This window comes from Eulemur rufifrons, chromosome 28 (genome assembly GCF_041146395.1).
Source record: "Eulemur rufifrons isolate Redbay chromosome 28, OSU_ERuf_1, whole genome shotgun sequence".
NCBI classification, from domain to species: Eukaryota; Metazoa; Chordata; class Mammalia; order Primates; family Lemuridae; genus Eulemur; species Eulemur rufifrons.
Genome location: NC_091010.1, coordinates 46883374 through 46907971, shown reverse-complemented (window position 1 = coordinate 46907971; position 24598 = coordinate 46883374). Strand labels below are relative to the sequence as shown.

The window sequence follows — 24598 nt, the reverse complement described above, 5'->3', positions numbered from 1 at the left end:
TGGTTGAGGATGCCCTTCCCCGATAGAGAACTGTTCTTTAGTCAAGTGTGTTCCCTGCTAGAACCTCCAAACAAGCTCACAAAAGGTGATTATATATAATTACGCACACAAACACACACACACACCCCCCATGGAGTACTTCTCAGCCATAAAAAGAAACGAAATAATGCCTTTTGCAGCAACTTGGATGGAACTGGAGACTATTATCCTAAGTGAAGTATCTCAGGAATAGAAAAACAAACACTACCTGTACTCTCTAATAATTGGCAAATAATAGATGGGCACACATGGGCACAGAGAGATGTAAAGGTCATTGGAAATCAAGAAGGGGTAGGGGAGGAGGAGGGGGCAAAAACCTACTTATCGGGTATAATGAACACTATTTATATGTTGGGCACCACTAGCAGCCCTGACTTAAGCATTATAAAAGGTATCTATGTAACAAAAACATTTGTACCCTCCTTAATATTTTGAAATTTAGAAAAAGATGATGTCTAAGATGGTGAGATAGGATTTTCCAACACTCATCCCCCCACAACAGAAACATCAATTTAAACATCTGTCTACATGCAAAGATACCTTCATGAGAGCTAAAGAAAACAGGTGAGAGATTATAGCATTTGGGTATAGCACAGAAATAAGACACATTGAAGAGGGCAGGAAGGACAGTTTTGCATTACCTGGATCACCACCTCCACCAACCCCAGGCAGCACAGTATGGAGAGAGATACTCTCTTTGTAGGGGAAGGAGAGAGAAGTGAGCACCAGACTTTTTTCAGAACCCAGCACCAACCCCAGTGGACCCAGTGGGGCCCAAGCCCACCACCACAGGTCCAGGGCCCATATCTGTGTGCCCAGGACTGCCCCCCACAGGCTCTAGAAATGCCCTAGTGCCAGCTTCCAGGCCTGTTGTAGTGGACCTTTAGGAAAGTTCAGTGAACTTCAAGAATATAGAGAATTCAATTAAATGAGGAAAACAATAAGTTACCAAAATGATAAATTTAACAGATTAAAATTTTGTGTGTGTATATATATATTCTGGAGCTAAAAAATACAATGGCTGAGATTAAAAAATGCAATAGAGAACAAGAGAACATCAATAGCAGAATTGATCAGGCAGAAGAAAGAATCTGAACTTGAAGACAAGTCAATTGGAAATATACAGTCAGAGGGGAAAAAAAGAGAAAAGAATAAAAGGGAATGAAGAAAGCTTATGAGATTTATGGGATATCATCCAAAGAGCAAATATTTGAGGCATAGTTCAAAAAGAGAAACAAAGGGATAGAAAGCTTCTTAAAAGAAATAGCAGAAAGCTTTCTAAAGTGAAAAAACTCTGAGCAGATGGAAGAGAATCTGACTCCCACAACTACAATGCCCCTCCTTCCCAATCTGCCTGGCACCGAGTATGCAGAAAATTTCCCCCAACCCCTGGTCTCTACACTGGAAAAAAGTAATATCAAAGTGGAAAATCAGCTTCGCCACCATCATGGGTTCCCTGGCAGGAGACCCGTCTCTGTCTCAATGCACGGGAAGCATCAGGAGTGCCCAAAGGGAGAAATAACACCAAGGAGAGCCAAAGGGGGCAGGTGGGACTACCAACCTCAGTCCTAAAAACTCTGATATATAACTTGACCAAAGGAGACACCAAATCAGAGTGGTTGTTCAACAGCACCACATTGTAAGAGGTTCGTTCCACAGGTTCCTTGGGCACAACCCCCTTAGTCAGCCTTCCCACAGTACTGGGATATCCTCTTTGGGACCTCCCCCATTTGGAATGGGTGGCACTCTTGTTTACTAGAACCAAGGCAAATCTGGGCTTAAGGTGCCATCTAGTGCCAAAAAGGAGCCAGTGACCAAGCAAAGAAAGAAAAACAGGTCAATTACAAAGACCCTCATAGCAAACATTTCCAATGGAAGCAAAAACGAGCCAGACAGAGAAGACTGGAATAAATAACTAACCCTTCAATGAAAAGACATAGACATATGTACATCCACAAGAAACAACAGCAAACAGGGAACCATGACCTCCCCAAAAAGACACAGCAAGAAACCAGTCGCTGACTAACAAGATGGCAAGAATTCAAAGGAGCAGTTTTAAGGAAACTCAGTCACCTCCAAGAAAACACCAAAAAGCAATTCAGAAGTTTATCAGAGAAGTTTGACAAAGTTAAAGTTTAACAAAGAGATTAAAATAATAGAAAACCCAGAAATCTTGAAACTGAGAAATACACATGATGAATTGAAAAGGTCATTAGAGGGTCTCAACAACAGAATGGTTCAAGCACAGGAAGGAATCAATGAGCTCAAATATAGGCCCTTGGAAAACACACAAAGGAGAAAAAGGCAAGAATGGGAAAGAATAAATATTGGTACCTCAAAAGACCAAATTTAAGAATTATTGGTGTTTTAGAGGGAGTTGAATAAGAGCAAGGAGTAGAAAGCTTATTCAGAGAAATAACAGAAAACTTTCTAAAACTTGAAAAAGATAAATATCCAGCTACAGCAAGGTCCAAGAATGCCAAACAGAGTCGATCCAAATAAGACTACCACAAGGCATATAATAAAATTCTCAAAGGTCAAGGACAAAGAGGATACTAAAGCAGCAAGAGAAAAGAAGTGAACAACATATAAAGGGGCTTTCATTCATCTGGGAACAGACTTCTCAATGGAAACCATACAGGTCAAGAGAGAGTGGGACATTTTCAAAGTGCTATATGTAAAAATACTGCCATCCAAGAAACTTTATCCAGCACAGCTATCCTTAAATATAAAAGAGAGAGAAAGTCTTTCCCAGACAAGCAAAAGATGAGAGAATTCACCACCAAATTCATTTTATAAGATATACTAAAGGGAGTTCTTCAATCTCAAAGAAAATAAAGAACACTAACATGCAGGAAGAAAACATTTGAAGGTACATAACCCACTGGTGAAATTAAATACATAAACCCAGGATGTTCTAATTCTGTAATTGTGATGTGTAATACACTCATAACTATAGTATGAAGGCCAAAAGACAAATCAAAAATAATATTAGCTACAGCAACCTGTTAAGAGATAGGTCATATAAAAATACGTAAATTGGGACAAAGTGAAAATGGGAGGAGGTAGAGTTATAGAGTCTTTTCATTTTTTCTTTCTGTTCTTTATGATTTAAGGTAAGTTGTCATTTCTTTAAAGTAACTTGTTATATCTACATGACATTTTTTATAAGCCTCATGGTAACCATAATGTAAAAACCTATAATAGATTCACTAAAAATAAGAAGCAATGAATTAAAACATACCACCAGAGAAAATCATTTCACCACAAAGACAGTAGAAAGAGTTACAGAACCAGACAAGCCACAAAATGGCAATAGTAAGTCCTTACTTATCAATAACACTGAATATAAATGGACTCAATTATCCAAGTATATGAGGTAATGCATGTTAATTAGCTCAATTTAGCCACTCCGCAATTTATATATATTTTAACACGTGTACACAACATATACTTTTTTGTCAATTAAAAAGTAGAATGCCAGAGCATTGCCTGACGCGAACAAATTGGAGAGACTTGAAATCCAAATCAAGGGATTTAGATTTGATGAGTCAGGTGATGAGAACCACCTGTGTTAGGAAAGCTAAATGGCAACAGGGTGGTTTGGAGGGAGAACAGACCAAGGCAAGAAAAGCCAATTACTGGGAAAAATAAAATCAGCTGATTTGGGCCTAAGTTTGCTCAAGAATGGAAAAAACCATCTTACAAAGAACATGACATTGAAGAAATAATGGAATGACGGCAAATCAGATAGTTGGGATGGGAGCAAGTTTTGAAAAGATGAGTTTTGGTTTTTTGTTTTAAATACTAGATGACTTCTAGGCCCTTGTCTTTTTTTTTTTTTTTTTAGAGACACTGTCTCCCTCTGTCACCCAGGCTGGAGTGCAGTGGCATGATCACAGCTCACTGTAGCCTCAAATTCCTGGGCTCAAGCGATCCTCCTGCCTCAGTTTCCCTAGTAGCTGGGACTACAGGCATGTGCCACCATGCTCACATAAATTTTTTTTTTTGTAGAGACAGGGTCTCACTGTTGCTCAGACCTGTCTCAAATTCCTGAGCTCAAGCAGCCCTCCTCGGCCTCCCAGAGTGTTAGGATTACAGGCATGAGCCACTGCACCTGGCCTAGGCAATTTTTTTTAAGTGGAATATTTTTATTGTGAGAAAAACAGAATTTACAAAAACCAAGGAAGGAGAGCGTGTCAGATGTTTCAGACACAATAAAAGGAAACATCATTGAAGAAAATTTCCAAGTCCAGTTTGCCCACTTACTTGCTCTCATGACTTTCTCCCCTTCCGTCTGGAAGTAGCTCTTTATTTGTGCCGTCATCCACCAGTCCTGGAACAGCGACTGAGGGTGGAAATCTCTCATGGGTGAAATGTAGACACCTGGCCTCCCTTCCCCTCAAGACTGTGAGAATCAGATGAGATGGTCTGCAAACTTTTGTGAAATGCGAGCTCTAGGAGCACATAGTTTCAATAAGGATTGGATTTTGTTTCATTCTGTTTTAATTGTGTGAGATTCTGTTTTTGAGGGTTTTATTTCAGAGTCAGGGACATGAACAGGCCCTAGAAGAAAACAGTTGTGCTCTGAATTGTGTTTCCTTTGCAGAATCTTACACCTGCAGACCAAGAAACCTCAAGCTTTAAATACTTCATCCTAAATCCTCTCTAGTCACCACAAAACCCACAGGATTTTAAACTCTCCCACCTACTAATATATCATATTGGTGAAAGTTTTATTGTCTTGCTTTTGCTAGGTGCGCCGCAGAGCGAGGCTAGTAGTCTCCAATCTGTCTGAGCCCCTGGCTTATTTCACACTGCCCGCTGGAAGTTGATTGTTAATGAAGATCAAGTGTTTTACATATTTCAAAAGGGGGTCTTCCACAGTAGATTGTAGATTTTGCATGCTACATCTGGGTATCTGTACCTTAATGCCATTCAAGAGATGGCCCTCAAGGAGGCAAGCAGATTTAGTGTTTTCCCAGAGGTCAGTTGTGGGGCGGTGGTGGGAAGGCGCAGAGCCTCTGGTTAGAGTAGCAGCAACGTGTTCGTTCAGGAAACATTTATTGGGAGCAGGCAGATACACGGGACCCCGCCGAGCCCAGGCACATCTGCAGACTGAGCAGGACCATGTCACAAAGCAATGCCTGGGCACCACTATGCCTACATGTCTCTGGGACACCCAAGAGGAGTCACACTCCAACCATGTCCCATGGCACCCAGCCCTAAGGCCCAGGCTTCGAGAAGCAGAGAGTGAGAGACTCTCCCTCTGCTGCCATTGAAATCAACACAGCTGAGTTTGACAAGAGCCTGACTATAGCCTTTCAACTGAGATCAAGAGAAGTTAACCTCCAAATATGATCAAGCTGAACAAGATCTTTGCAATTTCATACAAGGGGTGCCAGGCTTGAGTATCACAACCAACTTTTACCTGGGCTTAAAAGGCATAATTCTCCACAAATTCGAACTACAGAGGGATTTAAAGAAGGTCAGTGTGTTGTCATTAAACTAACTTTAGTTGAAGAACATTGTCAATTTTATCAGAACTACTTGGAAATAATATTACAACCAATAATAACTATTATTAGTTTCCTATTGCTGACATAACAAATTACCACAAATTCGGTGGCTTAAAAATTATCTTACAGTTTTGGAGGTCAGAAGTTCTAGATCAACCTCACGGGGCTATAGTCAAGGTGGCTAAGCAGGGCTGGCTCCTTGTGGAGGCTCCAGGGAAGAACCTGTTTCCTTACCTCTCCCAACTCCCAGGAGCTGCCTGCATGCCTGGCTCGTGTCCACTCCCTCCGTCTTCACAGCCAGCAGCTTAGTATCCTCGTCTGTCCCTCTACGTCGGCCATCACATCACCCTCTCTCCAGCTCTGCCGCTTGCCTCTCTCTTATAAAAGCTCTGTGATGACATTGGGCCCACCTGGGTAATCCACGCTGCTCTCCCCGTCTCAAGATCCTTAATTACACCTGTAAAGTCCTTTTTGCCACGGAAGGTAATGCATTCACAGGTTCTCAGAATTAGGACATGGACACCTTTGAGGACCATTGTTCTATCACAGATGTGAAGCCACATGACACTTTTGACACAAAGGATCTTTTTGAGAATGGAATGTGACCTAGTCCAGACTACACTGGTGGCTCTAGAGCAGTGGTCAGCAAACCTTTTCTGTAAAGGGCCTGATAGTAAATATTTTAGGCTTTATAGGCCACGCAGTGTGTTATAACGCCTCAACTCTGTATTGCAACGTGAAAGCAGGCGTAGCTAACACAGACACAAAGGAGTTTGTAAATAAATAAACTTTATTTATAAAAACAGGTAGCAGGCCAAATTTGGCCCTTGAGCCATACCCCCTACTCGAGGTCTACCTAAAAACAAAAGGATTCTATTTAACCATTAACACTGGAGTCAAGTATGCAGAGGGATTAGATTCTCTGATGAAGGAAAATGAAAAGCTATCCAGAGAGGTATTAATTTACAGATTTGAACTAATAAGCGTGCCAAGGCATTTGAAGGGCCAGGAGGTGTCTTTATGATACTGAAATGCAAGCACTAACAAACCAGACCACAGTTCACCTGCAGATGAGCACTAACAAAGAAGCCGGCCAGGTATGGATGTTATTTAGCACCAGGTATCAGGAGAGACACCTGTGGCCAGAGCTAATCATAAAACCAGAGGACAACTCACCAATCTCTTTACAGGTGGATACCAACCAACCAAGTTGCTTCCCAAAGAACAAATGTCTGAGGGGTTGGGCAGCTGTTTCAACAGAGCCTGTCATTCACAATGAAAGCCAAGGAACAGGGCAGATGGATCTGAAGTCACCAATGGTGTTTATCAGCTGTAATAGCCAGATGGACATCATAGTGAGGACCCAGAGGACTAGCCAAAGGATTACCAATATGGTGGCCAAGCAGGGCTGGCTCCTTGTGGAGGCTCCAGGGAAGAACCTGTTTCCTTACCTCTTCCAACTCCCAGGAGCTGCCTGCATGCCTGGCTCATGTCCACTCCCTCCGTCTTCACAGCCAGCAGCTTAGTATCCTCGTCTGTCCCTCTACGTCGGCCATCACATCACCCTCTCTCTAGCTCTGCCGCTTGCCTCTCTCTTATAAAAGCTCTGTGATGACATTGGGCCCACCTGGGTAATCCACGCTGCTCTCCCCGTCTCAAGATCCTTAAGTTAGAATTGAAGAAGGAGCTCTATACTAGTCCACTTTCAAATTCAGTAAGAAACACACTAGCCTAATTTTTTTCCCTAAAACTTTATTTAATGTTTCTTTTACCTAAAAGAAATACTACCTTACATATACTCCTTTTTCCCCTTTTTTCTACTTCATCCCTAGTTACTTTTTGTATGTAAAAGCTAAATTCTATAGCATAGCTAATTACTTGTATTCCAAGTAAAAAGGAAGGATATGAAAATGAAGTGCTTTTTACAGCCAGTTATTTTATACATTTTTACAGTCTTTTACCTATGGTATTTTCAAACAATATGAAACCTTTCAAAAAAATAATTTAGTGTCTATGTGGAAGACTAAACTTGTGCTTCTAGAATATAGACTTTGCTAATGAAATCTAAGTTGTAGCAGTTTAGAGACTTAAAGAACAATGTTTATACAATGTTTGCTAACTTCAAAATAAATTTATGATCAGTATGCATTTGTGATTGAATGTGTTCTCATTCTATTACCTAAATGGAACAGATTTCTTCAGAGGATGTTTCAAAAAGGGGTTATACAAAATTAGCCTGCAAAAAATTTAGGTCCAGTGGGTACATTTATTCTTCCTGTTTGTGCCAATGTATCGATGTTAGGATTATTTTGTTTCCTTCAACTCTATTGCTTCTGGAAAAGGGGCTGCTGGTCAGCTGGTGTTGGTGTCTCTGAGGGGCCCAATGACACTGGTTCTGTGAGCGTTAGAAAAACTGCAAACTAAAATCAGTGTTGCTGTTTGTGGGGACTGCGGTGCAGAGAACACTGTTCGAGTGATGTTGATGGGAACAGACCCAGCAGGAAGGAACAAGTCCCTTCCTCATCCAGCCTTGAATCCAGTCTCCCTCCAGCACCTGCTACTGCCAGAACCTCACAGGAGTAGCTGGAAGAGCAGAAATGGGATTTGTAAATCCAAGCCCCAGCCCCACAAAGCGGAATCTACCGGCTTGAAACTGAGAGAGAGTAGCTTAATAATGGGCATCGGCTCCTTCACTTCTAAAATACACATGCACCCAGAAGAATCAGAAGGGACACAGAAATTGCCCAAAATATCAGTGAACAACAGGGAAGATATGGTGGAATTTGGGGGGAACGTATAGTTCTAGGTAGTTATCTAAAAGTGTCCCTGAAATGAAGTGAAATCACTGTGAAAAGAATATTAACTTAAGCCACAATGGAATGTTATTTTTATTTAGTTTATATTAAATTGCTTTTTAAAAAAATTTGGCACAATGTCAGACATTTAGAAGATGCTAAATAAATAGTGATGGTTCCTTGTTTTTATTTTTTGGAGACAGGGTCTCATTCTGTTGCTCCAGCTAGAGTGCAGTGGCGTCATGATAGCTCAGTGCAACCTCAAACTCCTGGGCCCAAGTGATCCTCCTGCCTCAGCCTCCTGAGTAGCTGGGACTACAGGCATGTGTCACCACACCCAGATAATTTTTCTTTTTCTTTCTGTAGAGACAGGGTCTCGCTATATTGCTCAGGCTGGTCTCAAATTCCTGGCCTTAAGCACTCCTACCTTGGTCTCCCAAAGTACTGGGATTACAGGTGTAAACCACTGCACCAGCCTGTTCTTAATCTTCAAGATCCTCTGGTGACAAATACACAGGTATCGGCCTGAACCATTTTGTTTGGGAAACAAGTTGAGAAAGCATCAGGCTTCTTGTTGAGTTTCACTTGTGTCCCTGGTTCTTTATCTATGTTGCATTTCTGGCTTTTGCAGTCAGCTCTCAGCAGGTGTCAACTATTCCTATTTTCCAAAGTTCCTCTCCAAATGCTGTATGTCTAGAGACTTGTTTTAAGAAGAAAATTGGAAAGTTTTGTGTATGGAATGTGCTTAAAAAAGAAACACTGAAAAAAAAAAAAGAAAGAAAGAAGCATTATTTAAAATTCTAATGATCAGAAAGAATAGATGGTGAAAACAATAGTTATCTGGCAGCAAAAAAAAAAAATAGAGTTGAGAAAGGGAGATAAGGGAGATAAGGATGATATTAGATAAAAAGAGCAATAGAGACTGGAAAAAATCAGGAAAAAAGAATAAAAATCAATAGACATAAAGGACATGACTTAGTTCTTACAGAGCTTTAGAGGTACTAAATTGTTTTAATTCTAAAATGCTATTTTTGTTTGCACACATAGGATGCATCTTACCAACAATGCATGCCAGAGTTCAATTGGCAGTATTCTTCCTTAGTGGCACATAAAATAATGGGTATTTTACAATTGATGGCATCTTTGATCAATATATACTCATCTGCAGCTTACAGGAACTACATTTCGCATAGATAAGCAGGTACAGATTTTAAAAGCTAGCGTTGAAAAATAGCCAGCACTTATAGAATACTCACAATCTGCCAGACGTACTTTGCAGAATTAGGGAGGAGATTCTCCATGAACAGCTTCCCTAGCCAACACGTCCATAGGTATACAACTTTGTTGATCCCCATCCATGGTGACTGAAAATCTAACTCACAGGGCTACATGAAAAAGAACCACACAATGTTATCCTCAAAACTAGACAATTTTTAGAGTGAAAGGGGGAACTATTCTTATCCTGGGACAACAGATGTAATCTGTTGTAACTGTTCAGGACAAACCAGATATATGGTTACTCTCACTATATACCCTTCCTTTAGGAAATTTAATGCTCTGAGCACCTCACTAAACAAACAGTGAAATACTGGGTAAATCAAAATCTTTATAATTACATCACTGACATTGAAGTAAGGAATATGATGAACCTGAAATAACATGACACAAAAAGTTCTGGGAGGTAAGGAAAGGCCAAAGCTTCAGCTGGCTTCTGAAACCTGGAGATCTTGAACTCTTGTTTTGTGGACAATACAGGGTGTCAGGGCAAGAAATAGAGCCAAGGTCTGCCAAGATGGAGTCTACAACAGAAGACCCCTTGATAAACCTGTGTCCCGAAAGGGCTACACCTGCAGTGTACAGGCAAATGGGTAATAAATCCCATGGTGCAGAATAGAGAAGGAGTCAACAACAACAAAAAACCCCACACCTGTCTTCAACCTGTCACTGTATCAAGACGAGGATGCTCCCTGGAGAAATATGTCAATCACAAGCTGGCTCTTGGACAAGACTGTGGTCTAAAGTTGCACTGTTTGGTTGGAAACCCATTAGTGGAGAATTTAATTCAAAGAGGTTCTGGGTAATCCCCCCAAACAATGGGCAGAAGTTTTCACAATTCCCCTTGGGAAGAACTCACATTCAACTCAGGCCTGAAAGAATGTCCGCAGATAAAATTCTGAGCAGAATGAGCTTATAGTAAAAATTTGGAAGACATACAAGAAAATAAGACACCATGGATAAAAATCAGAAATAACAGTGGCAAAGAATCCAGGTGTTGGAATTATCAGACACAATATTTTTTAAAACTATTAAAAATGCAAAGTTCCCAGAAACATATGAAAGGATATTCAACCTCAATAATAACCATAGAAATGCAAATTAAACCCTCAATAAGATACCAACTCATGTTCATCAGATTGACAAAAGTGTTTTAAATTGCAATTACCAGTTTGGCATCAGCTGGTATGTGCATGTAAACATGTGCACACCCGCCATTCCTAGATTATACTCTGGAGAAGCTCTGACACACATAGTCCACGAGATGTGCACCAGCATGTTCATAGCAGTGTTGTTCATAATACAAAAAAGCCTGGAAATAACCCTAATGCTCACCAATATTAAAATGGATAAATTGTAATGTATTTATACAGTGCCAGACTACACAGCAGTGAAAATTAATGAACTATTGGCATCACCATGGATGAATCTCAAATATTCAACAAAAGAATCGAGTCACAGAAGAATATATAAAGTATGAGTCAGTCTATTTATACAAGTTAAAAATGTAAACTTTGTTTAATGATACATACAAAGGTAGTAAAACTAAAATGAAAGGCAAGGGAAGAATTATGAAATTCAGGATAGTGGTTGTCTCTGGGAGGGGTGGGCAGCAGGGAGGTGTGATCAAGGGGGGATGATCACAGGGTTTCTAAGGTGCCTGGTGACATACATTTTTTAAATCTGGGCAGTGAGTGTTCACTTAGCCTTCTTTAAAGTATATATTTTATATACACTTTTGATTGTACATTTCACAAGAAATAAAATTAAATAAGGAATGGTGCTCATAGTCTTTCTCTAACCCATGGGACCTGCTACTAGAATGTTGTGTCGTTCACACTCTCGATGCCAGCTTCCTTGGCCATAGAATAAAAGGGTCCAGGGTTTTTCAGCAGTTCTTCAGGGCTGCCATACTCTACAATCTTCCCGTTGTCTAGAACCATTATCCTGAAACAAGGAATAGAGAGATAAAAATCTTAGAAAGTAACCTCTCACATCTGGGCACTTATAAGAATAACCAGGACTAAGCGGGTGTATCGTCATACAAGGCCACAAAGCAGTGAAAATGAATGAACCACAGCCATGTGCACCAACATGGATGAATTCCCCATGTAATACTGAACCAAAAAAATCAAGTAATGGAATGCAGGCAGTATGAGTCCATTTATATAAGTTTTTTAAGTACACATTGTTTGAGGATAGATTGGTTTAAAATGGGAGCCTTTCCCTTCATAAAAAAAAAAAAAAAAAAAAAAGGAGGCCTATCCTCTCCAAACAGCTTTCTAAGATTACTGACCTTTGGATGCTAAATATGCCAGAGTTGGAAGGAACAGGAAGATTCTCGTCATGGCACAGGGGCAGCAGCTGAGGCCCAGCGTAGCTGGGAAGGTCTACGGCTAACAGCTTGGGCCACCATCTCCCCATACCCAGTTAATAGTACAACATGCAATTTCCTATTTTACCCTTAAGATAGCTGACTTAACCGTTAGCTTTCATTAGCTTGAGGTAAAAATTTGGCCAAATTATTTGAAACCTCTAAGTCTCGGCTTCTTCATCGGTAAAATGAAGGTGGCATCTCAGCCCTGACCTGTCACTGCTGCCCCAGGGCTAAGCCCTGTTTATCAAGCTCCACCCGCCTCCACTCACTTGTCGCTGTCCATGATGGTGTGCAGCCTGTGGGCGATGGTGATGACCGTGCAGTGGGAGAACGAGCTCTGGATGGTCGTCTGAATGAGCTGGTCTGTCTCGAGGTCCACCGCAGCAGTGGCCTCGTCCAGGACCAGAATCTTGGATTTCCGAAGCAGAGCCCTGCCCAGGCACAGCAGCTGCCTCTGCCCTATGCTGCAGGCGATAGAACAGACCGCGCATTACCTCCCAAGGACCGAGGAAAACTGGGGGCAGGGGGACAGTTTTCATGCTCCAGGTCAGACTTTCAAAACTCCCACTCCATAATTCTCCTAAAAGGCTTCGCCTCTTCAACCAGGCGTTCATTGTTGTTGTGGGTGACGTTTTTCAAACTTTCCCAAGTGGAAGACCCACCCCAGGTACTTAATAAAAAGTACATACTTCTGTGCCCCACTCTACTCAGTCAGAATGAGGAGGAGCCTAGGAATGTGTATTTTTAATAAGGACCATAGACAATTTTCATGTTTATAAAAGTTTGGGAAACACTGGCACAGGAAGAGTGCTTTGCATTTGGCTACAGTGACATCTACAATTTCAAACCAACATGAATGCCACTAAGTTCACTTCAGCAGTATTTGACCTGACACCATTAATATTGGGTGACACTGCACTAGAACGCACCCCAGTGACATTTCTTTGTGGCCTTAGCAAATCCATTTATTATTTTAATGTGTAAGTCTAGTCTCAAGGCTAATTATTTGTTCAAGGCCTTCTGCTTTGATTAGAGGGGAAGCTATCTAATGAACATGATGTCTTGGTGTGAGATGCAATGTATGTGGCATTTGAATATGCTTGTAAAATGCAAATGGCTTTAATTTGCTAAAAGCCTGTGATGAAGGCTGGACCTCTTACTTACTTACATAAAGAAGCTTTGGGAAATGATGTGAAGGAAATATTCAGGAATTTGCTAATTGCTCTTTCCTGCTGTGGCCATTAGGGAACATATTAAACAGGGGGTCGCTAGACTAAAGTTCTGTAATTCTCTGTAAGAAAATTTCTGCAGGAGATGAGAAGTCACCCAAGATGAACTTCCAGTTTTTCTCTGTAATGTAAGATCAGAGACACTGCAAAACGACTTAGCTTGTACCAAGCTCCTGCCTGGTTCAGGTGGACTTTATAGTAACAGGCTTTTAGCTGCTCTCTCCAAGCTGATTTACCCATCGTTCACCAGAGAAATTTAAGTTTTCATCCCCCACCCCAGGTCTGAAACTGAGGTCTGAAATCAAGGCATCGGTAATACCACTAAGTGTCTCCAGCATGGACAAGAGAAGGATGATTTTTGTTCTTAGAAACCAGAAGTGTCAAGGCCCCATCAGATCCCACCATAGTGTCCCATACGTCACAGACAGCACGGACTGTACTGCACTTACTCCCACAGGTCCGCCTTCTCCATTACGCTGTAAGAGCCAGGAAGTCGGGGGCTGCGTCCATGTTGTTTGCCTGTGTCTCCAGTGCCTGGCACACAGCAGGTGCTGCTACACATTTGTTGACTTAATGTTGGAAAGTTCTTCTACATCGGCCTGAAGATGTAGAAGCCCTGCTAATTCCCACATTTGTTGTGGAGGGAAAGCAAAGCTGGTGGTGTTCTCTGCCAGGGCTTGCAAGTGCTCCCTGATTCAATCAGCCTGGACTGTAGTCCGGGCATTGAGAATTTTAAAGCTTCCTGGGTGATTTTCGCTTGCAGCTTCGTTACGAATCATGGTGCTCTAGGTAGTGCTTCTCAAGTGTAATGTGCACAAAAATCACCTGGGAATCTTGCTAAAATACAGATTCTAATAGGTCTAGAGCCTGAGATTTCTGCATTTATGACAAGCTCGCAGGCGAAGCCAGAGCTTCTGGTCCATGATTTAGCTACTGAACTCTCCCTTCCTCCCTGAGATTCAGTTTGCTAATGGTCCCTTCCCTGCCATTACTGAGGCACCTGAGGCAGGAGCAAGACCTGTCCACAAGCAGCAGGCTTTGGCTGAAGGCTAAACTTCAGCGTGTGGAGGGGAAAACCAAATTGTTACAGGAAAAATGCTGTAATGGACAGGTAAACACATAGTGAAGACCAGAAGTGAAGTGTCAACACATGTAAAAGTAAGTTGAAGAGGTAAAAAAGAACTGTGAAAGCCCAGGGAGTCTTTATATTGATTTAAGGTGTTTCAAAAGTGCCCAAGGACTTTGCAGACACCGCATCCCCCTCAGCTGCCTGCCCTTTAGATCAGTGGTTCTCAAATTGGATTCCTGAACAGCCCCGTGGGGCTCCTTTAAAACTCCCCACGTCCAGTGGAGCCTCATACCAATTAAATCAGACTCTAGGATTGGACCAGGCACAGGAACTGTTTTAATCCTGATTGTGCACAGCTGAGAGCCTCTGCTTGCTGAGCCTCTCCATAATAGTGGGATCCGTAAGCTCACATTGTGTAATGTCACATGAGGGGTGCATTTAATAGCAAAGGTTCTCAAGAGTGTCAAAGCACTTCCGCATCTGTTTTATCATGAGACCTTCATAACAGGTTCATTTCACACATTAGCAATTAGAGCTGGGTAGTGACAATTCCACGATGCCAGGCATCACTTAACATAAGGGACACGAGGAGTGGTCCCCTCACATCTTCTCACTGCCTATGGGGGAAGTAGGTTATGAAACATTACCTGAGATTGCCACCAGCCTCCGTCACTTCATGGGACAATCCAAGTTGCAGGCCGGCCACAAACGATTTGAGGTGAGCCAGCTCCAGGGCTTTCCAAATCTCCTCATCTGAGTAGGTGTTGAAAGGGTCTAGGTTCATCCTCAGGCTTCCAGAGAACAGGATGGGGTCCTGCAAGTCAAATGATGAGGGGACTGTTAGGGTAAATGTCAGAAAAGGATCCAGAAGTTCCTTGCAGCCAGGAGAAAGCGGATAGGACCGGCCTGAGATGGACTCCTTAGGCAGGAAGCTGCTGGTGGTCGAGTGGCTGCAAGGTTTGCCCTCTGAAGGCTCAGAGTGGCCGCCAGCCAGGGACTAAGCATAAGAGCAACAGGAGTCCTTGGTTTGTCTTTTGGGGTTTTTTTTTTTTTTCATTCTGAGATTCATTTATGGATTTCCAAATTGCCACAGCATCTCCTAAGAAGGTGAGAGGAATGTCCCACACCCCCAAATGAAAACTCATGGTTTAGAGGTCAAGGGATCAGAGGAAGGGACATTACAGCCACAAGAGAAGAATTTATTTATGCCTTTGAGGAGGCTGGAGAAAAGAGTGTATCAAACGGAGCAAACATCAAACAAACCAAAACTCCCCTGAGAGAGACGTGGCCGCAGTGAGTGGAGGAGGAATGGTTCCAGTGAGGAGCCACGTGCTGCCAGGGCGCAGAGAGGAGCCCACGGCAGTCCTTATTTGGAAGGGTCCAGGGAGGAAGAAGGGAAGTCTTTCTTGCTGATGCACTAAGCGTTCCGCATGCTGGCAGAAACCTGCAGCAAATTCCCTCCTCTATCTTTTAACCATATCAAATGGGGAGTATAAAGCTTAATGGCTTCAAGCTTCAGCAGCAAAACAGCTAATGCTGATTGCAAAAGTCTTGCAAACCAGGATGGGCTATAGAAATGCTAAATAGCATCTGGTCTGTTTGACTTCTGTTGTGTTGCTGCCACCTACTGGTCAGATACTGGCAGTCACACGTGCATATTACAAAAAATTTCAAAACTTAATTTCTGGAAACAATGTGTCTTAGGGAACTTGCTCAGGTATCCTGAGTAGACTGCAGAAATGGCAGTGCTAATTGAACAGACATCAAGAAGAAGACGCATGTTTTCCCCGGAACAAGCTGGCCCCCACTGCAGGTGCCCAAGCAAGTTCTAGAGTTCACCTGGGGGATGATGGTCAGTTTCCCTCGAAGGTCGTGGAGCCCAATGGAAGCGATATCTACTCCATCAATGGTGATCTGGCCACCTGCAGACTCCAAGATTCTGAAGAGGCAGTTTGTGAGGGATGACTTCCCAGCTCCTGTCCTGCCCACCACACCAATCTGTGAATGTAGGTTGCACAGTAATTCAACAGAATTCTGGGGGAAAAAATTATTTAGCCTGAGCATTGATAATCACAGGTGGTAAGAAGCAGTGATTGGCTACTTCATCTGCAAGATATTAAACTGATTTTGGTTTTGGTGGGGGAAAAAAGTGTCCAGATGTCAGAAAAAGATGGCTTTCCCATCCTACCTCCTAAATCGTTGCTTGCTAAGATCTACATGGACCCTCTCAGCAGCTGTTGTTGTAAGATATTATTGGGAGTTACAGTGATGTGTTGTGTTGTGTTTTTAATCCTTGTTTAGAAATGAGGAGAAGGGAAGGATCTTGCCTGCCACCAGCTGAGAGCCAGACCCTGAGCTGGACCTCAGGTCCCTGATTTTTCGATCCCACATCAGACCCCAAGTCTTCGGAGAACAAAAGCACCATAGGAGGGTGGCTGACTTTGCAGACCAGGAGAACTAGGCCATTCTTTCTTCAGGGACAACCCTCCACACCGCTATTCTCAACAGTTCCTTCCCCAGGCCTGGTGCTCCCTCATTTCCTTCCTCTCAGAATGCTGTGGAACTTACAGGAAATGAGCCCTGGTCAGCTGGCAGGGACGCAGGGAGGAGCAGGCAGGAAGCCCTGACAGCTGCAGTCTGTTTGATCCCTGGTGGATATCCTGCCCTCTGGTGGTGGTGCTGTGTCCCTACACCTCCCCAGGGCAGAGGAGGTACCCTGACCCTCTCCCTCCATCCCAGTGCTGAAGGCTGAGGGTACAGCTCTTCTCTGATCACAAGGCCTCAGGCCTCCCTTCACTCCACCTACCTTCTCCGTGCTCCTGATGTCACAAGTGATCCCTTTCAGTACCAGATCCAGCTCAGGCCGGTACCGCACTTGGTAGTTGCTAAACTGGATGTGGCCTTTGCTGGGCCAATCTGGTGGAGGCCTCTTCTCGGTCACCCACGGTGCCTGGCAAGCACACAGGATGAGAAGTCCTTTATACAGTGGCGACTCAACCAAACAGTCCTCACAGGATTCATGTCACAGAACAGGAGAAAGGCAGTAGTGTCCCAGCTACCTAATGGCATCTGCATTTAATAGACTGAACTGGACTTATACTTCTGGAAGGTTCCTATCTCATTCAGTTAAAGAAACTCCATCCCAGGAGGTTGCTCTGTAGCTCTTTCCAGAATGAAGCCAGCATTTAACTTGGTGTGTTCCAAGACTCGACTTCTTCCAAACCATTTCCTATTCCAAGTTTGAAGAAATTAGGTCCTTTGAGTTAGAGCAAGGAAAACTGTAGGAGAACCACTATGAACCCATGTGAAACATTGAGAAATTATGCAGATGAACTCTTGAAGGAGTTACTTTTTTTTTTTTTTTTTTTGCCTTGTCCCTGGGTTTCTCTAATTCCTCCTTACCTCATTTTCCACTTTTATGTACTCATTTATTCGCTCAACAGCCACGATGTTGGTCTCTATTTCTGATGTCATCCTCACCAGCCAGTTCAGGGTTTGTGTGATCTGCAGAAAAACCAGAAGACTGAAAATCATCTCAGGCTCAGAAACCAACTCAATTAGTCAAACCACAAGGGCAATCCAGTGCCTACTTTGTACCCAGCACGGTGCTGGGCTCCATGGGAGAGTAAGGAAAAGTGGAAGAAAGACAATCTTTGCCTCTTTTGGGAAGGAAATAAGACCAGTGCGCTGAATGGCTGGAAAGCAATTAGGTACTTGGCAGCGTGGTGCTCACATGAAAGGCCATGTGAGCTTGGAGTGTTTGGAGCTAAAACTGGGGTTGGAGAGACTGGCGATTGGTGGAGTGGGACCAAAACTCCAGTCTCCTACCTGAAAGCCTAGAGCCCTTTGGGGAGGGGGTCGTGAATGACATTCTGCAAACAGGGAAAAGACGAGAAATAACACAGGATAGGAAAAGGCTTTCCCAAAAGCTGCTTCCTCTCTGCTCTCAATCAACATCAGCCCCCACCGCAATAAGGTGGGGGCATCCACGTGGACCCTTGTCCTCCTGTAGATCAATAAACTCCAGGTGCCTCCCTGCCTTTGCAAGAGACATCCAACCACCAGTAAAGGGATTGTCATGGTCTAGGCCAGTCTAGAGGATAGGGAATCTGTGGATTACTCAGATGCAAGTTTCTTTCAGGCAAAGACTTGAGAGTTTGCACATATGCACAGGGAGTTTTTGTTGAGCAAATGGTGGTTAGAGAAAGGGAGCCACAGACTGCAGAGGATCATGGGGACTAAGAGTAACCACTGTATGTAGGTTGAACCAGATGTAATTGCTGATGTTTCAGTGGTTTTCTTTTGGTTCAATCTAATAGTTTCCTGATTTCTTTTGCTTGCCTGTCCCAGGTTAAAAAGCCTAGAAATGGTGGGAAGTAAGAGGCAGGAGCACAAGAAACTATGTGACTCTGGTGATTAACAGAGTCCTTTTAGGTGCCCTGGCAGGATCTTATTGGGCCTTATTAACTTCTAATGAAGACAGCACTATATAAAGCCCATTTGTGGCTATGCAAACCTCCAAAAGATTAGTTCAAAAAGATACTATGAAAGATGGTCAAATGACTCATTTACTGAACAAATATTTATTGAACAGTTACTATAGTGCCAGCCACTGTCTTAGGTGCTAGGAAATAATCATTTATCCCCTAGTCAGGCTGCAGTGCCGCAGTGAGATACATTCTATAGTCTTATCAATTATTCTGTGACCTGAGAAATACAAACAGGAGGAGTTATTTGTTCAAAAGACTGCCTGATTAGTGCTATATTCTGGAGAAGAAACTTGCTTATTCTCTCTTTTGACTAGAACCAAGCAAAGAGACAGGGAACTATTAAATTGAAACATATGAAATTGTCATCTTAAGTTCTAAGGTCAACATCTATGTCCTTTTTTCTAGATGGCACTGGTGCCCACTTATTTTTTTCTTCTTTTTTTTTCTTTTATTTCTGGTGCCCACTTAGAGTAGGGAAGCATGTCCACGAATGAAAGATGGAGCCAAGGTTTGAATATCAGTCTCCCTTAGTCCCTCTGGATTTAAAAAGGAATCAAGAGCACAGACTTCACAGTATACTCCAGATTCAATTTAAAAATAAATGCATTAATGTAGTCAAACCCCCAACCTTCAGACTCACATTGAGTGCATTGGACAGAACAAAGCCCACAGTGTCCCCACTGACGGTATCTCTGTAAATAACCATCATCAAGGCTGCACAGAAGACAATCAGGTTCCCAATCAGCTCTAGGCGAATTGCAAGCCACCTGTGGGGCAACAGAAGCAGAGAGGGAGAGAGGTGTCACCAGTCACTTCTTCACCTTAACCAGCAACCTTGGCACTCCTAGAACATCTCAGAGGGTTTGAGTTGGCAGAACTATGCTCTTAGGAGGAACCTCAATTTGATTTAGGAATACCATGTATTCCTAAAAGTCTTATTAAATTGGTTTTTGTTGAAAATAATCTGTATTTTGGCCGGGCGCGGTGGCTCATGCCTGTAATCCTAGCACTCTGGGAGGCTGAGGCAGGCAGATCGTTTGAGCTCAGGAGTTCGAGACCAGCCTGAGCAACAGCAAGACCCTGTCTCTACTAAAAATAGAAAGAAATTATCTGGACAACTAAAAATAAATATAGAAAAAATTAGCCGGGCACGGTGGCGCATGCCTGTAGTCCCAGCTACTCGGGAGGCTGAGACAGGAGGATCACTTGAGCCCAGGAGTTTGAGGTTGCTGTGAGCTAGGCCGACGCCACGGCACTCTAGCCCGGGTAACAGAGTGAGACTCTGTCTCAAAACAAAAAAAAAAAAAAAAAAAGAAAAGAAAAGAATCTGTATTTTAAAGATCCTAAAGGAGTTTACTTAAACTAAGGGAATTTTACGGTGCAGTGTCTCCCAAACTTGCCACGTCATAAAGATCACCTAGGGCAATTGTGAAAAATATAATGTTATGAATTCATGTGAAAAGTTCCCTGACCCTTCCCCAGGAGATTCTGACTCAGGGGGCCTAGGATGGGGTTCAAGAATCTGTGTTTTTATTTTTATTTATTTATTTATTAGAGACAGGCACTCTGACACCCAGACTGGAATGCAGTTGTGCGATCATAGCTCACTGCAGCCTTGAACTCCTGGACTCAAGCGATTCTCCTGCCTCAGCCTCCCAAATAGCTGGGACTACAGGTGTGCCCCACAACACTGAGATAATTTTTGTATTTTTTTTTTTACAGATGAGTTCTTCCTATATTGCCCAGGCTGGTCTCAAACTCCTGGCCTCAAGTGATCCTCCGACCTTGGCCTCCCAAAGTGCTGAGATTACAGGTGTGAGCCACAGTGCCTGGCCAAGAATCTGCATTTCTAATGAATGCTCCAAGTGATTTCTTTTGATCAGGCTGGGGAAGCAATGCTGTAGCAAATCCATATGTAGAGTTTAAAAGTAAACACTACAGGAAGGCGCAATGGACCCTATGTGATTTCAGTATTTTTAAAAGGTGGAAAAGAAGCTGGGGGTGGAGGGAAGTTAGGTACATATATTATATTGGGGTTTTATAGAGAACTGAACAGCACATGTACCTACATATAATTTACAAAAATGGACTTTTCCAAAGAAAATGTATTTAAAGAAGTTTGCATCAATAAGTCTAGCATGTGTACAAATAAATATGGTACATACTTTTTAATGGGGGTCTAATAAGATTTACTTATATGCATTTTCCTTCTTAGAAAGTCACTAAGAAACAAAATATCTTTACAGCCAAATTCCTGATGTCTCCACATTCTAAATAACTCTGAGAATCATTAGCTTGCCTTAACACCTCAAGACACTTTGGAAACCACTCAAGCATTTTCCTTCCCTAGAGAAGATCTTCCTTCTCCAGGACATAGCGCTGCTTGCCAGGATCTGATGAGGCTGGAGAATAATGCTCACCCTATTCAGGGATTCACCTCACAGGATATGAGCTTCCATTTCTGTCATCAGTGGTTTTACCTAAAAATTCCCAACTCTCCTCTCTCCCCAGCCTCCACTTCTTTCACCCTAAAAAGAGTATCATGTCTGTGGAGAATCTCACATCTGTTCCCAGGGAAGCACACAGACTGTTCATTTCACTCTGCATTTGCGTGGTGTCTGGGTCACAAAAATGCTCCCAAGTGTCATCTGACTTCCACCACAGCCCTGTGAGATTGTGGCCATTGTAGAAACAAAGAAACAGAGGTCAAGCCAAGTCACCCAGCCTGGTCAACGGCAGAGCTGGCCCAGGGACCCAGTCTCTGACTCCACAGCCCATGCTCTCGTCTCTCTACTTACATAGCATGACAAGCGTATGTGGCCAGAGCGAATTCCATACCACTGGCCACACCTGCCCTCCATGGCAAATGTCAAACATGCAGAGGTCTCACCTGTTGGAGACAATCCAGGAAAAGACACATTTCTGGTTGGTGTCAGTCCCTGCCTGATTGTGATTTAGAAATCGCTGCTGGTGCTCAAAGGCGCGGATAACGGGCAAGCCTGACACGGTCTCACTGAAGTGAGAGTAGATTGGGGACCTGGTGACAGAGTCCAGACGTCTCAGCTGGCGGGAAGTGGCCACATAAAACATCTGGACACAAAAAGTAACAAGCCAGTTAATCACACGATCACCCCGCATACGCCGTTATCTCCTACTTCCTGGCCGTGACCCAACGTTCTTCACCTTGATGGCCACAGCCCACGTCTGAACAGGACAAAAGCCTACAGTGTCACATCTGGCTAGAAGAATGATGGGCAAGGCCAGAGTAAGAGACCAATGGGAAGACTGGGGTTGGTGGGGAGCAGAGGAGGATGAAAGTGAGGAGACTATAGCACAGCCTTAGAGGTTTGAATTTCCAAACCACGTGAGGAGTTTTGCCAGCCTAACCCATATCCACCCCGCAAATCTGCATGTTTCCCACAGGACAGTTTCTGTGCTGGCTAGAGAAATGGTCTCCAAAGGGATCTCGTAAAGATAGCTGGGCCTGAAGGGGTGAGGTGTGAAGTAGAGTGGGCAGGAAATGGCGAGAACCAGCATGCTGAGGGGTAGGTAAAAACTGGAGACCAGAGTAGTCAGTTAAGTGACCAAAACTGTGTCTCAGTGGTGTGTGAAGGTAAAGATGCTTCGGAGGATGTGAGAATGGGAACTGGCTGGAGTAGAGGGCAGGCAGAACCCCTGCAGTCTAGGGCAAGGCTTAAGAGCAGATGGGGTGCTACTAGATTCTGTAGGACTTGCTGAAACCGCGGACGAGCTGGGCACTTGAGAGTCAGAATGTAAAATGTTATACACAGAAGTTTCCTCAAATAATCCTGCTTCTTATTTGTTGGTTTGTTAGTAACAGCCAAAAGGTTGTTAGGGAGAGCCCATGGTACCTGAGGAACTCACACGAACACCAGGGGAGCCACTTTACCACAGGCCACAAGGCCACGAGGCCCTGACCGCGGGGTCTTTGGGATTGTTCCCCCTACCTGAGCAGACCCTCATGAAAGCAACTTGTGGGACAAGGGTTCTCCCCACAGCTTCCCCTCCCTCATGATTTTTATTATGGGCATGAGGTTCCTTCCACTAGTTCAGTTTCTCTGTGAGGCATGGCTCTCAAGCTACGTGTTCCCTCAGAAAATACATTGGAATTGAGCCTAAACCATCCACAGACACCCCAGTGAAACCAGAACTGCCCTGACATGAAAAGAAAGTGAAGTGTCTTTCCCACTGAGAGACCTCCCCAGGTAGATATGCTGAGTCAAGGTCAACTGAGGAAGAAGCCATAGCAAGACCCTTCTAGAACGGACCTAACCATTGTGGGGGTTCTCATGGAGCTGTCAGACTTTGTCCAGAGCTGACTCAAAGCAGTCTTAGATCCAAACATAAATCTGTCCCACTTAAGCTTCTGGGTGGGCAGTGGTTAAGGTGAGGTTTGCTGTGAACGCTACACCAATTGGTGCTGACACTTCAGCTTCAGACAGTGGCCCGTGGGCTCCTTGGTACATCAACACATGACTACATGGCAAAGACGCTGGAGAGGAGTGAGTGACTAGCAGTAAACAAAAGAGAAGATTCTCAGGAAGGAGCCTAGGCTTTTATAAGCAGAGAGGAAGGAAGACCTAGCCATTTCCAAACCTACCTGGACACCCACATAAATAATGCCAAGAGGAATGATGACAACAGCAAAGATAGGGGTGGCCAAGCAGATCATGACAAGGGTGCCAATTATCCCCAGGAAGTTTAACATCCAGCTGCGAAAGGACATAGGGAGGCTGTCATCCACTGTGGAAATATCCTGGGAATACAAGCAGGAGAGATGATGAGCCAAGGTCTTCCTAAGATACTTTACCTCTTTCTGGTTCCAACGGGGAAGCTGTTCTATTCTGTGTGTTCCCAGTAACTCCTGCATTTCATTATTTCATGATATTCATTTGCAATAGACTGTACTGCTCACTCCAATAACCAATTGCATTTCTGTAATTTCTTCATTTTTTAAAATCCCTCCAAACAGATATGGCAGTCATCTTTCACCATTTTCAATAGATTTGGTAAAGGTTGCCACTTCTCTGTGAAAGTCCCATTTGTCAAATTCATTAAATCATTCATAATCATTGTAAGCTAATAGAGCCTTACAGGTAAATCCTTCTCCCATAACCAAGCCAGGTCAGTTATTTTAACTTAACACAGTTTCTAAATTCCATCGAATACCTGGACAGAACCTGGCACATAAAGGCATTCAAGAAACACTTGTTTGAAGGCTCTAGTCAACAAGCCCTGTCACCCAACTTTGACTGAAGCATCATCCTATACCCAGGGAGTTGTTTCCACTGCCAAGCATAGAGCTTCAAGGGGAAGGGCGGTGGTAATGAACGTGAGCCCTGCCTGGGCAGTGTTTCAGCCAAGGAATCCAGAGGTGTCAGACAGGTCTTATCGCCATATTGCCTTCCATAATGTGGAATAAATGAGAAAATTAATGAAAGGATGGATGGTTTGGGGCACACTCAGGAAGTCTGGCTTATATTTTGGGTCACCTTTGCCTCTTTTAGGGTTAGCAATATGTGAGTCCAAATTATCTTTGGAGTTTCCCAAACTGGGTCAGGGATCATAGTCTTCCAAGAGAGAGCTCCAAATCATGCAGGACTCCTGACTCTAATCTACCTCTCCCAAAGTCACATCAGAATGCAAATAACTATGTCCAGAATTGGCAGAGAAAAGAAATCCTTACCAGTTATCAGTTCTCTACAGGTTACTTGTAACCCTTATCTGGCACAGATTCTCCATCTTCCTTTCCTCCGCTCTGCCTCCTCTTAAGGACTCAGCCAT

The 24598-nt window shown here is 43.3% G+C and overlaps 1 protein-coding gene across 3 annotated transcripts in view; it reads right to left on the bottom strand.

Moving 5' to 3' along the window:
• Positions 1 to 9907: 9907 nt before the first annotated feature.
• Positions 9908 to 24598, bottom strand: part of ABCC2 (ATP binding cassette subfamily C member 2) — a 69340-nt gene continuing 54649 nt past the window's right edge. For all 3 annotated transcript variants that reach the window (XM_069459804.1, XM_069459803.1, XM_069459805.1), the window contains 9 exons: positions 23415 to 23570; positions 21684 to 21883; positions 19434 to 19560; positions 17706 to 17807; positions 17110 to 17253; positions 16143 to 16301; positions 14951 to 15117; positions 12275 to 12469; positions 9908 to 11575 (listed from right to left, as the gene is read on the bottom strand). In XM_069459804.1, the coding sequence (XP_069315905.1) occupies positions 11446 to 11575; positions 12275 to 12469; positions 14951 to 15117; positions 16143 to 16301; positions 17110 to 17253; positions 17706 to 17807; positions 19434 to 19560; positions 21684 to 21883; positions 23415 to 23570 (1380 nt within the window). In that variant the 3' untranslated portion in view covers positions 9908 to 11445. The remainder of the gene's footprint in view (positions 11576 to 12274; positions 12470 to 14950; positions 15118 to 16142; positions 16302 to 17109; positions 17254 to 17705; positions 17808 to 19433; positions 19561 to 21683; positions 21884 to 23414; positions 23571 to 24598) is intronic.